The 14,398-nt window shown below is 40.6% G+C and overlaps 1 protein-coding gene across 6 annotated transcripts in view; it reads left to right on the plus strand.

The window, feature by feature from the left end:
* The window catches only part of LOC126268155 (uncharacterized), a 694,665-nt gene that overhangs the window by 667,227 nt on the left and 13,040 nt on the right, over positions 1-14,398 (plus strand). For 4 of the 6 annotated variants that reach the window (XM_049973701.1, XM_049973702.1, XM_049973703.1 and 1 more), the window contains 3 exons: positions 1,292-1,408; positions 1,580-1,731; positions 8,979-9,325. In XM_049973701.1, the coding sequence (XP_049829658.1) occupies positions 1,292-1,408; positions 1,580-1,731; positions 8,979-9,325 (616 nt within the window). The remainder of the gene's footprint in view (positions 1-1,291; positions 1,409-1,579; positions 1,732-8,978; positions 9,326-14,398) is intronic. The other 2 variants (XM_049973704.1, XM_049973706.1) reach the window with 1 other exon arrangement.

Genomic DNA, 14,398 nt, shown 5'->3' on the forward strand with positions numbered 1-14,398 from the left:
TCCTATATCAAGTGAAAGTAATTTTTGAACAGAACACGCTGTTAATTCGGAAGGAATAGGAGAATTATTTTGATATAATGGGTGTAAATGAATTAGTCCCACCTATGTGGCATTCTGATTGTGAATGTGAAACTGTTATTTCTGTATATGCTATTTCAGTTTTCCTTAGTTTTCAATGGTGCCCATCAAAAAGTTTTCAGCATGTGGCAGCAAATACTTGACATTCTTGGAAGAATGTTTGTGGGTGTCTTAAATATTTTTGTTCGTTAAAATCTGAAGAACTCTAATAAAATGATAGCCAAGTTTTTCTTTTTTTTTTTTACTGACCATGGGTCAGGTAATATTAAGCCCCCTTTACACTAAAGTGAACATGAGTAAACACAAGCGAATGCAAATTCACAAGCATTGCGCAGGGGTTTGTTTGTGTGCACATTCATTGACTTCTACCTGCAAATAAGCATTTACACTAGAGCAAATGGAAGAGAAAGTGTGTACAATTTCACACTCCATTACTTTATTTAAATTTTGTAAAATAGTAGTTAAACTGCAATGTTAAAACAGATCCCTTCAGCAATTTCTTGTCAAACATCATTTTTGTGTATGGATCTTTAGTATCCCACAAGCACCTGTGTGGTCTGTACTCTTCTGTCAAGAGAAGTACACCATCACTACAAAAAACACTTGCAATAAACACCTACAACAGTTCGTGTGCAAGAAGCGTCACTTGTGGCAAAGTGGATGCATTGTGTCTATCATTGAAACTAGTGCCGAAGCCGAGAGGACATGAACTTCCTTTGATGTCACACTCTAAAACTGACACCCAGGAAATGACAAGAAAATACTTGCGAATGTGACCTGTGTGTGACCAAACTCCATGCAGCAGCATTTACGCCAGAGAGAATTCTTGTTTGCTGTTGCACATTCACTTGTGTTCACTTCGATGTAAAGGGAGGGGCTTTAGAAGTAATTTCACAACAGTCAAATTCCATTATCATGGGCTGCGGTTCCCAGTGATCTAAGTAGTGGAGTGATTAGGATATTGGATTCCTAACATGCAGGAGACAGTTTTCAGTCCTGCCTGGTCATTATTTTTGAGGTTTTCACAGTGTCTAAATCATTTCACGCGAATTCCAGGCTATAAACGATATACCCTCATCAAAATGAATTAATTTTCTGGGATGCTTTAAACAACAAGTAGATGCTGAAATAAAATTTTCTTCTGATCTTATTCTGAGTTGCCATTTGGATAACAAACCATAGTGCTTTAAATGAAGCATTGATGTTGTTGTAGAATGAGAAACTCAAGGAGACCCTGAAAGAAGAAAGGAAGGGCGTTGGTCACTATTTGGTTGATCTATCTCAGCAGAAGAAGCGGATTAGTCAAAATGTTTGTGGCTTGGAGAAGGAAGTAAGTATTTTTCCCTCATCTATTTTTATGTTCGTGTATTTTATCTTGCATATCTTTGTCATTTTATATACACAACTTAAAGCTATTACTTTTCACGATTATGGTTGCCATTTTTTTTATAACATATTAGTGTTTAACTTTGGCATCTGCATTCAGTTTTTGCTTTTTAAGGTTTCAGAACTGAAATTCATTGCCCGGCAGAGTGCATCACTGAACAACCAATTCAAGAAGGGGATGAAGCATCTGGCCACTTGTAAAAGGAAGAAATGTTCTGTCTGCGTGTACACCAAGGCGACATTTGGCGAATATGCAGACCGAAATGAGTGAGTTGATTCCACTACTTTATTTATGAACCTATAATATTCTCATTTATGGGAGAACAAAAATTGTCTCAAAATATGCAATCTCATATGAGCAACAGAGTCATCTGCCTTGTCAATAAATAAAATTGCGTTAGTTGTAACACGTGAGAGATTCCACACTAATATCTTTTCACACTGACTCTAGCCTTGGCAGTGCCTTCAATCTGGCTGGGAAGATAATCCACAAGTTTAGGTATACTACATCTAGCTGATGACATTCATTGAGGATTACATTCCACAGAGCTGTGAGATTGTTAGTGTGCTGATTGCTGTATTTCACCCACTGTTCCTAATGGTACCATACATTTTCTGTATCTGTAGGATTAAGATAGGGCGATTCAGCAGCCAGTCGTATTTGTGGCCCCACCTACAGCTTCATATTCTACTGTGATCAATGGTCTTCTGTGAGGTACCTGACTGCAAATGTCCATTGCATGCAGTTCGCTTTGCCATGTTCACTCAAAACCTACATTCACTGTCATTAGTAATTCCTGTCAGGTTTTAAACCGATTGTTATTGATAAAGAGTGACACTCACTTCTGATCCTTGCTGGTTTGGATCATTTTATAAACGTTTGTCTGATCGCCTCAGTACGATCTCTAATTTCCCTTATCTTTGAGTGGTGATTATTGCGCGATTTGAAAGTTGGTGGTAATAATATATGCTCTATGTCTTCAGTGAAGATCAGACTTTGGAATTTAGTGATCAGCCTCTTCCGTTTAGCGTGTCATCTATCTGCAAATGTATCCCACTTCAAACTATCTATAAGATTTGTAACGCTCTCGTGATGGCTAAATGTACCAGTCACGAATCTTGTTGCTCTTCTTTGGACCTCCTCAATCTCTTGAATGAGACCCAATTGTTAAGGGTCCCATGCAAACGAACAATACTCTAAGACTGGACGAACTAACATATTGAAAGCAATTTCCTTTGTTGAAGGACTGCACACTTCAGGATTCAACCAATAAGCCGCTATCTAGAGTTTGCCTTGCCTGTTACTTGTGTAATCTGATCATTCCATTTGAGATCCTTTTGAATAGTCACACCCAGATACTTGACTCTTGGAACTGCTTCCAAAGACTGGGCATTTATTTTGTACTCATACATTAATGGGGATTTTCGCCTTGTTATATGCAGTAGGTTACACTTGCTAATATGGAGAGATAACTGCCAGTCATTACACCACACATTTATTTTCTGCAAATCCTCATTGATTCGTTCACAACTTTCATGTGACACTACTTTCCTGTAGACTACAGCATCATCGGCAAACAATCTAATGCCACTGTAAATACCATCAATCAGATTGTTTATGTAAATCGTAAAGAGCAGTGGACCTACTATGCTGCTCTGGGGCACACTTAATGTTACGCTTGTTTCCGTTGAAGTCTTCCCCTTCAGGACAACATACTGCTATCCGTCTGTTAGAAAACACTCTATCCAACCGCATATGTCATTGGATAGACCGTAAGTGCGCACTTTTTGGAGCAAGCGACAATGCGGAACTGAGTCAAATGCCTTTCGAAAGTCAAGAAATATGCCATCAACCTGGGAGCCAGAATCTAGAGCCTGTTGTATATCATGCAGAAAGAGGGCCAGCTGCGTCTCGCATGACTGCTGCTTCTGCAACAAATCGATGTCAGTGAAATTGGCCGGTAATTATGTGCATTCGATTTTCTACCATGTTTATAGATTGCTATGACATGGGCCTTCTTCCAGTCCTGTGGAACTTTCTGCTGATGATGAGTGGTTCTCCATTCCGGGGATACACGTTGGACAGTCAGGGTTTATATAACAACAAATTGTGCAACTTTATTCACAGTGTGGCTATGGACACTTGAGCAAACATTACAGCTTACTGCACTAATTCTCTACAACCAGCTGGCACAGTCATGACTTACACCAATGATGCATGGTCACATGACCGCTTGGTAGTTTTACATCATCTGTGGCACTCCTAAGTGACCAGCATGTTCTTTTAAGAGGGTGACTTATTTGGTCTGGTGGGCAGTCAGCATAATGCAATTCATTTTATCAATTAAAGGTTGTACTAACACCCTGTTAGGGGACTGACTACCAGCAATCGAAAAGCTGTACTTGCACACAGCCTAAAACAGTACAGTACATTACATCTATATACAAAAGCATGTAATTATTCATAAGTATATTGTATAAAATGTGAAGTTATTAAAAGTAACGTGTGACTAGGTGACTTAATAACCAATTATCATACGAGGTGTGATCAAAAAGTGATGTGAATTTTTGTTTTTCGTAAAGTACCTTTATTTATTCATCATTCAACTTTGTCCCCTTTGAAGTAACCCCCATATACACTCCTGGAAATGGAAAAAAGAACACATTGACACCGGTGTGTCAGACCCACCATACTTGCTCCGCACACTGCGAGAGGGCTGTACAAGCAGTGAACACACGCACGGCACAGCGGACACACAAGGCACCGCGGTGTTGGCCGTCGAATGGCGCTAGCTGCGCAGCATTTGTGCACCGCCGCCGTCATTGTCAGCCAGTTTGCCATGGCATACGGAGCTCCATCGCAGTCTTTAACACTGGTAGCATGCCGCGACAGCGTGGACGTGAACCGTATGTGCAGTTGACGGACTTTGAGCGAGGGCGTATAGTGGGCATGCGGGAGGCCGGGTAGATGTACCGCCGAATTGCTCAACACGTGGGGCGTGAGGTCTCCACAGTACATCGATGTTGTCGCCAGTGGTCGGCGGAAGGTGCACGTGCCCGTCGACCTGGGACCGGACCGCAGCGACGCACGGATGCACGCCAAGACCGTAGGATCCTACGCAGTGCCGTAGGGGACCGCACCGCCACTTCCCAGCAAATTAGGGACACTGTTGCTCCTGGGGTATCGGCGAGGACCATTCGCAACCGTCTCCATGAAGCTGGGCTACGGTCCCACACACCGTTAGGCCGTCTTCCGCTCACGCCCCAACATCGTGCAGCCCGTCTCCAGTGGTGTCGCGACAGGCGTGAATGGAGGGACGAATGGAGACGTGTCGTCTTCAGCGATGAGAGTCGCTTCTGCCTTGGTGCCAATGATGGTCGTATGCTTGTTTGGCGCCGTGCAGGTGAGTGCCATAATCAGGACTGCATACGACCGAGGCACACAGGGCCAACACCCGGCATCATGGTGTGGGGAGCGATCTCCTACACTGGCCGTACACCTCTGGTGATCGTCGAGGGGACACTGAATAGTGCACGGTACATCCAAACCGTCATCGAACCCATCGTTCTACCATTCCTAGACCGGCAAGGGAACTTGCTGTTCCAATAGGACAATGCACGTCTGCGTGTATCCCGTGCCACCCAACGTGCTCTAGAAGGTGTAAGTCAACTACCCTGGCCAGCAAGATCTCCGGATCTGTCCCCCCATTGAGCATGTTTGGGACTGGATGAAGCGTCGTCTCACGCGGTCTGCACGTTCAGCACGAACGCTGGTCCAACTGAGGCGCCAGGTGGAAACTGCATGACAAGCTGTTCCACAGGACTACATCCAGCATCTCTACGATCGTCTCCATGGGAGAATAGCAGCCTGCATTGCTGCGAAAGGTGGATATACACTTTACTAGTGCCGACATTGTGCATGCTCTGTTGCCTGTGTCTATGTGCCTGTGGTTCTGTCAGTGTGATCATGTGATGTATCTGACCTTAGGAATGTGTCAATAAAGTTTCCCCTTCCTAGGACAATGAATTCACGGTGTTATTATTTCCATTTCCAGGAGTGTATAATACAACTGCATCAGCACTTTTTTTCAATTTTGGAAGCACTTCTGGAACTCACTTTTCAATATGGTGTTCCGTTCCTTCAGCGATTCTGTTTCTATCTTGACAGTGGTGGAGAAACAACATCCTTTCATAGTTCTCTTCAGCCTCAGGAATAGATAAAAAGTCACAGGGGACCATGTCTGGTGAATGCAGTGGATGAAGCAACATAATGTTTTTTTGTTTTTTGCCAAAAAATCGAGAACAGGCATTGAGGTGTGAGTGGGAACATTATCATGATACATTTTCCATGAATGATCTTGCCACATTTCTGGTCATTTTTCTGGCTTGATTTATGCAGAGGGCTCATAGCCTCCAGGTAGTATTCCTTATTGACTGTACAACAGCCATAAGGCACGAACTCATTGTGCACTGACCCCTTGTAATTGAAGAAAACGGTGAGAAGAACCTTCACCTGTGAAAGAACTTGTCAATTTTTTAATTTTTATTTTAATTTTAATTTTTATTTATTTTATTTTATTTATTTATTTATTTATTTTTTTTTCTTGGCTGTTTCCATTGGGATGATTGCGCCTTGGTTTTGACCACATATGCATATACAGGGTAATTCCTCGCTAGATCAAATGTCAACACTGTGTTACTTCACCTAGCCCAATACCTAACGCTGAAAGTCAGGTTGTGAGAAACAAAAAAATCAGAACATAAAGAATTGAGGAACTACCTATGGTAAGCTTCATCAACGACAAGCTTTTGACTTATTTGACAGTGTTGGCATGATAAACTGTCGCGAAGTGAAAGAACAGGGAAAGTGTCACTCAAATGCTTGAAAACAAAGACATATATTTGCTCACCAAATATATACTTACTCACATGTTGGACATATTTTGAAGCCCTGAACCAAATAATGTCCGAACCAACTGCATTTTTCCCATTCAGGAGAGATGGCTTTATCACTGTCTAAGGAAATTTAATTAAAATTGTTTTATCAGTTTAGGTTCTTATTTATGCACAGTCCAAGATATTTCTTTGTTCTGGTATTGAAACACTTGACTCATTTTTTGCTTTCAGATATCTCCAAGAAAATCCAAAGTTATGCACCTTCAAAAAGCGTTCTGATTTTGAATTGTGTAGTTTATTTTTGTTTGTCTGTTGGCCACATTGTTTTGTATGATTTTGTTTTCTGTAAGCATTCCATTATTACTTTGTTCTGAATTTCTCATAATTCTTCATTGTGTGTGTGGTGATGGAGCGGTTTATTATCACATAGCATGTGGTAATAGACAGAACATTTTATCAGACTGGAGAAAGTTATGCAGCAACTGTGAGATGTCTTCACGTGACTCTGGGGTGCAATGAAGCATCAAATGAATCAATATTTTGCATTCGATGAAATGGGTTCTACAGCAGATGTTAAGATTTCAAGACCAGATGGTGCAAAACATTTTGGTAGTTCATGACAGTGTGACAGTCCAATGAAGCTGAATATTTGCCATACCCAAGAATTGGGACAAGGTATTCTTTCGTACAGTGAATTCTCCACTATTATCTCCATTACTACCCTTATAGAATTCTGTTAATGCAGCAGCAGTTTTGCAAGGATCATCATCTTTAGTGAAGGGGCACACTTCCATTTAAATGGAATGAATAAACAGAACTACCCTGTCTTGGAGGTCAGTGAATGCTAGTATGGTTCAAGAGAGGGAAAATGATGCATGACAAATAATGGAAACCAATACCATGTGATGACAAGAGATTTTTGTGGATTCATTTCAGTGGAATCGATGTTAAAGAGTTGTTGTTTCAGCAGGATGGTGCCACCTGTGATAGTTCGTGTGGAACAATGGGGTTGCTCCATGGGCAGTTTCTTGGATCACCAGTTCTTTCATAATGGTGATTGACAAGGCCACCTGGGTCATGCGGCATAACCCTGTGCAATTTTTTTTCTTTTGGCTTATCTTAAAACCATGGTGTATGTAGACACCGAAACATTCGCGAGTTAAAGGTGGAAATTCATTGTGTTGTTGGCGAAACACGAAGAGTCTCATTAGGCAGTCAAAGCAAATTTCACAGACAAAGTTCTTGCATGCTAGCATAGTATAGAAGGTGATATACCAAATGTCAGTTTCCTTACTGGAAACGGGAAGGGGTGGTGAACGTTTTTGTGTATTTTGCTCATGTGTTTTGAAGAAAATAAAGTTCAATTTGAATATCAAAACGGGTGTGCTTTTTGAAAGATCCTAAGATGGATTCCCTTTTTAGCGAAGACTACAGAGTGAATGTAGAAATATTTACCTATCTAACAACAACTAATACAAAATTTTACAGTTGTATCAGTAACTTGAAGAAAAGATCACTAACCTCAAATCACATTTATCTGTCAACTGTTGTACTAGTAATATTTATGAATGTGAGGTTTTACTATGTAGCAAGAAAGACAGAATTAAATATTAAGAAAAGATTTGGTACCTGTAATCGATGAGAATAACACATGATGGAGAGTACGAAAAAATAAATCACTGTGGGTGGTATACAAAGACCTTTACAACATTGAAGTGGTAAAGAAGAGAAAGTTGAGGTGGGCTGGTCACGCAACAAGAATGTCGGAGAATAGACTACCTACAATGGCATTCTCTAGGACAGTAGTTGGACTGAGAGGAAGATCCTGAATTAGGTAGTGAGAAAAGCCCTGAGATGGTACAATTAGGATGCATACCTACTCAGAGCAACCAATCCACTTGACAGGCTGAGATGGGAGAGGTTCATACAGCAAACTTATAGTCGATAAAGTAAAATAAAGTACTGTATTGGGCTGTTTAGTGTAAAAATAGCTCAGTCATCATGGAACCTTGACAGTGTACCACGGAAACAAAGCAGACAACAAAATAAAGATTAGTAAGACTCAAAAGCACAAAATGCATAACTATAACACAAGTTGACATGGCAAGAATAGGGTAAATTCCAATGTTACCAGATGATGCCACCATCCCCCCATGAACTTCAAAACTTTATTCCACATATTCCGCAAACCACTGTGAATTGCATGGCAAAGAGTATTTAGCATCCTACCATTTGTTAGGTTTTCTTCCAATTTCAGTTGTGTATGGAGTGTGGGAAGAAATTGCATAAATGCCTCTGTGCATGCTGTAATTAATCAGATTTATATTTGATGTTCCCTAGAGAGCAATACATCTGTAGACTTTTCCATTTAATACTGATTCTTGAAACTTTGTAAGTAGTCTTTCACGGTATAATTGCATCTACCTTCAAGTATCTGCTTTCCAGGTTTTTCGACATTTCTGTTATTCCGTCCTGTTTCTCACAAGAAACCCTGATATTCACAGCTTTTACAATCCGCCCCATCCCATCCTGCCCCGTAATGTTCCATCCGTGTACATTTAATCTTGACTCTGTGAAATGAAGTTCCGATGAGAGTGGTTGTGTGTGTGTTATTGCAGCAGGAAGCTGCTGTCGTGCTTCCAAGCGCCGCTGCAGGACCTGCGCAACTGGATCCGGCCAGTGCCACTGTCTGCGAGCTGCTCGGAGGATGAGGGTGCGTCGTGCCCTCAGCTATCACGTGAAGGGGCACGGGCCATGGCTGGCAGCAGCCGCATGCGCACACGCAGTGGTGGCTCTGGTGGTGCTGGCTACCCACTGGGCCTGCCACTGCCGTCGCCACTGCCCTCCACGCGTTCAGAGTACTCCTTCCGGCGTGCTTACTCGCCAGATGCCGACGCCGACGAGACTGGCAGCTCACCGTCACCGACACCGTCACTTCCAGCGGAGGCAGACGCGTCTAGACGGGGTACGCACCTGACTGTCATCGTACACAGAATGTTGTCCACTAATCGAGGAAGCCACACACAATTGTAACACATACTTACAGGCAACAGTTGCTGTTGCTGTTCTAGCATTATGCACTTCTCAAGCAGTTTCAAGAAATTGAGTTTCAAAGATTTACGTATGTGTCGAATACTATATGAGAGTGCCAGCTGTCATGCAGCAGCATTAGTGCAATTGGTTAAAGTGGTAGACTGATAGTCAGTTACATCATTTTTTTCCGAATCTTTCACCAAACGCTAGTATCGCTATAACAAATTGTGTTTCTTTGGAAAGGAATGGTAATAATTCTATTACTTACTCTTCTGGCCCTGAGAACAGCAGCCAGTTCTTGGTCTTGTGGAGTAGCTCATCCACAGCATCTTTTGCTTGGGATCTTATTTCATTGCTCATAGTGACCGAAAACCCTCTGCTACCTGGTCTTTGTCATTCAGGTTTCTTCTCTGACACTTCTCTCTGTCTTGATCCTTTCTTTTTCCTATAGACATGGCCAACCCATCTCAAATTACTTATCTTGGCTTCCCAAACGAAGTCTGGCTCATTATATATCTCTCTGAGCTTCCTGTTATTTCCTCTTCAGCATTCTCCTACCTCATAAATTGATCCAATTTTCTTCTGTAGCATTTTATTTTTTCCCTTTGTACTTACCTGTTCTCCATATTATAACACTTTCCTGGTTGTAGTTTTGTATATTCTTTCTTGGTTCCTCATTGGAAAGAAAAAAAAATGGATAACATTAATTTGTCCGGGGAATATGATGCTCTGGGTACTGCTTTGATCCTTGCTTTTATTTCTTGTTTCTCATAATTTCTGTTGTTTGCTACCAACCCCAGACATTTAAACTCATCTGCTTCTTCAAACACTGCACATGGTTTCCTGCCCGTTTGTCTAGTAATTTCTTTCCACCTTTATGATTTTCCTCAGAATTTACCTCTATTTTAACTTTCCTTGTTTTTGTACATAACTTTCTTGCCAGTACTTTCAAGTCATCTAGATTAACACTGTGTCGTGTCCATAGGGAAGTGCAATCATATTTGATCCTGTGCTAATTCCCTCTTCTGCTTCGTTTGCTGTATCCAGTGCTTCCTGTATTATTATGTTGAACAAGAGTGGTGAAATTCCATCTCTGATTGACACCTGGTTTTACATCAGAAGTGATATAATAATCTGCTTCCAGTTTCATGATTCTGTTTGAGCCTTGCAGCGCATCTTTTACAAGATTTTTTATCTTCTTTTGTATTCAAAACTTCTGCAAATTCTAGCACGTAATTATCTGTTTATGCTGTTATAAATTAAAAAAAAAAAAAAAATCAACAGTCAATATGGCCACTGCTCTGTTGTATTTTCAATATTTTGATATGGCTTCTTTTAGTACAAACATCTGATCAGTGGCGGATTTGTTTCTCATAAATTCCCAACTTGTTTCTCATCCATTACCTCTTTTAGATATAGTTCCAATCTTATCTGGAGAATCTTCAAGAACACTTTGTGGACTGTGCTAAATGATGACATACCTCTAACATGATGATGATGATGATGATGATGATGATTGTGGTACACTCATGGTGAGGTAAAAAAAAGGATTCATGATCAAATGAACATTTATTTATTGATACATTCATGCTTATATCACAAATAAAACACATTTTCAAAGAAAGTATAGTCCTGTGTGACTTCACTGTGATAGATGTATGAATATATTGCTAAATAATTGCTTATTTCAATACATTTCCTTATTATACCTTGATTATGCCTTCTCACAGACATACAACAGTGATTATCAATATTATTGTTTCTTTCCAAAACAGTGTTATAATGCAGCCATTGTTGGGAGATGAGGGGAAAAGGAAGAAAGAAAGAAATTGACAAGACTGGTATGCAGTATGGGCAAACAGTAGACTGCTGGTTCCACTAACACCTTTGCTCAGTGGATAGTGTTCTCATAAAACCCTGAACCTTGATTCCTCAAAATCAATTGATATTACAGCAGCATTTGTCACACAGTCTCTCAGACTTTCTTGGCAGGATTTATTAATAGTGTACTTCCAGGTGATCAGCTGAGTTGTTTCCATTTTAAGCACAACATTTTGATGGGCAATTCAGTCGCCTTTGCCAGAAGCTGTGAGGTTTGCTTTAAAGTGTACTCATTTCCTGCACTCCAATTACTCTGGTTGGATACCAGGCTGAGAGTACTCTTTAACAGCAAAATGTCAACAAAATATTGTGCATGAAAAGGAAACAATTCGACTGGTCACCCAAAAGTCCACCGTTAAACGTTTCGTATTTATATGTATGTACTACAGTTGTGCAAATTGTGAGAAAAATTGTTTACTTACCTTGTAAGTTGATTAGTGCTAGTGTACTGAATCAGTGTAACATTCTTAGAGATGTCATCTCTTACCCCCTGTGATAGCATACAGCTGAGTGTCTCTCAGTGAGTGGTCAAACTTCATGATCCACCAATTTTTATGATCTACGTACAGTTTTTATGATCTACGTAATACTAGAGTGACATTCAGAGAAGAAGGTAGGTGCTTCATTTGCTTTGCACTGAGAGATATGAAGATTAATTTTCAGTGTCGCCAGTGTGTTGTCTGTCTGTCCCACACCACATCCTCTAGCCATTGTGTACCCTGGTAACTCACAACACTGGGTTAAGTGTCATGTGTGGCGACTGCTTCTGTTTCTGGCTCCCTTACAAAAAATTGTATGCTCAGAAAATGCTCAGTGTCACTTTTTAACATATTAATTGTTTTGACTGCTGTATGCCCACCCATAGTGAACTCTTGCTCTCTTTCCTACATTTTCCCCCATTGTTTGACAGACATGGTAGAATGACACTAACAGCTGTTGCTTTGCATGGTACACTGCCCCATTGAAACTCTGCATCACTTCATTACCTACAAAACACTATATTTGTGAGCGTCTTGCAAGTAACTCCTGTGCGAAATGGTTTCAGTCACTACGTCTCTGTTCTTGAAAATAAAACAAGCTCAGATACAATGATGAATCAAGTGTTATTATTAAACACTTGAAAATAAGAATTTCTATTTTACATTTCAGGCCCACAATATAATATTTTCCGAGAACTAGAAGAACTAATGATTAGAACTGTTGCAGCTAGAGTTCAGGAGGAAAGAATTTTCTAACTATGTTGGTGGCCAGGTTTGTGTTCAGATCACAGTGATTTTCCACTCACAATGAACAGTAGTTCATGACTCCAATTTGCATTACAAAACACACACTTTCTGTTGTTTGTACCTGCAAACATTCTCCTCGTTCGTGCTTTGAAAGAAGTGTCTTCTAAAAGAGGCTGGTTCCATCAGCACCATATAAAGTATCAGCAGGTAAATCTGCTGCCTCTGTTATCTTCCGTATCTTCTTTACAAACCTTTCTGCATCTTTTTTGTTAGTTGATCAACTTTCCCCAGTGATGTCAGCTGCCGCGTGCCATGTCGTTTTTCACAGTTTGATAGGCAGCCTCTGCTTGGTACAAACAAGTTTCTCCTGCCTAGTTCTTTGTTAAATACAACTGCTATTTTCTTTATTACTGGGCCACTTAATGGAATTCGCTTACTGCTTTGTTGTGTGAACCATCTGCAAAGAGCTATGTCCAGTTCTTCATTTTCACCCTTTTGCATGACCTTCCATTTTCCCAACTTACTCTTCATTTGAATTACATACTGTCAAATGAAGCAGGCAAAAGGGAATACAAACGTCTCAAAAATGATATCGACAGGAAGTGCAAAATGGCTAAGCAGGGAAGGCTAGAGGGCAAATGTAAGGATGTAGAGGCTTAGCTCACTAGAGGTAAGATAGATACTGCCTAAAGGAAAATTAAAGAGACCTTTGGAGAAAAGAGAGCCACTTGTATGAATATCAAGAGCTGAGATGGAAACTCAGTTCTAAGCAAAGAAGGGAAAGCAGAAGGTGGAAGGAGTATATAAAGGGTCTATACAAGGGTGATGTACTTGAGGACAATATTATGGAAACGGAAGAGGATGTAGATGAAGATGAAATGGGAGATACAATACTGCGTGAAGAGTTTGACAGAGCACTGAAAGACCCAAGGCGAAACAAGGCCCCGGGAGTAGACAACATTCCATTAGAACTACTGATGGCCTTGGGAGAGCCAGTCCTGACAAAACTCTACCATCTGGTGAGCAAGATGTATGAGACAGGCGAAATACTCTCAGACTTCAAGAAGAATATAATAATTCCAATCCCAAAGAAAGCAGGTGTTGACAGATGTGAAAATTATCGAATTATCAGTTTAATAAGTCACAGCTGCAAAATACTAACACGAATTCTTTACAGACGAATGGAAAAACTGGTAGAAGCCGACCTTGGCGAAGATCAGTTTGGATTCCGCAGAAATGTTGGAACACATGAGGCAATATTGACACTACGACTTATCTTAGAAGAAAGATTAAGAAAAGGCAAACCTACATTTCTAGCATTTGTGGACTTAGAGGAAGCTTTTGACAATGTTGACTGGAATACTCTCTTTCAAATTCTTAAGGTAGCAGGGGTAAAATATAGGGAGCGAAAGGCTATTTACAATTTGTACAGAAACCAGATGGCAGTTATAAGAGTCGAGGGGGCATGAAAGGGAAGCAGTGGTTGGGAAGGGAGTGAGACAGGGATGTAGCCTCTCCCCAGTGTTATTCAATCTGTATATTGAGCAAGCAGTAAAGAAAGCAAAAGAAAAATTTGGAGTAGGTATTCAAATCCATGGAGAAGAAATAAAAACTTTAAGGTTCGCCGATGACATTGAAATTCTGTCAGAGACAGCAAAGGACTTGGAAGAGCAGTTGAACGGAATGGATAGTGTCTTGAAAGGAGGATATAAGATGAACATTAACAAAAGCATAACAAGGATAATGGAATGTAGTCAAATTAAGTCGGGTGATGCTGAGGGAATTAGATTAGGAAATGAGACACTTAAAGTAGTAAAGGAGTTTTGCTATTTGGGGAGCAAAATAACTGGTGATGGCCGAAGTAGAGAAGATATAAAATGTAGACAGGCAATGGGAAG

The sequence above is a fragment of the Schistocerca gregaria genome, chromosome 4 (genome assembly GCF_023897955.1).
Source record: "Schistocerca gregaria isolate iqSchGreg1 chromosome 4, iqSchGreg1.2, whole genome shotgun sequence".
Taxonomy (NCBI): Eukaryota; Metazoa; Arthropoda; class Insecta; order Orthoptera; family Acrididae; genus Schistocerca; species Schistocerca gregaria.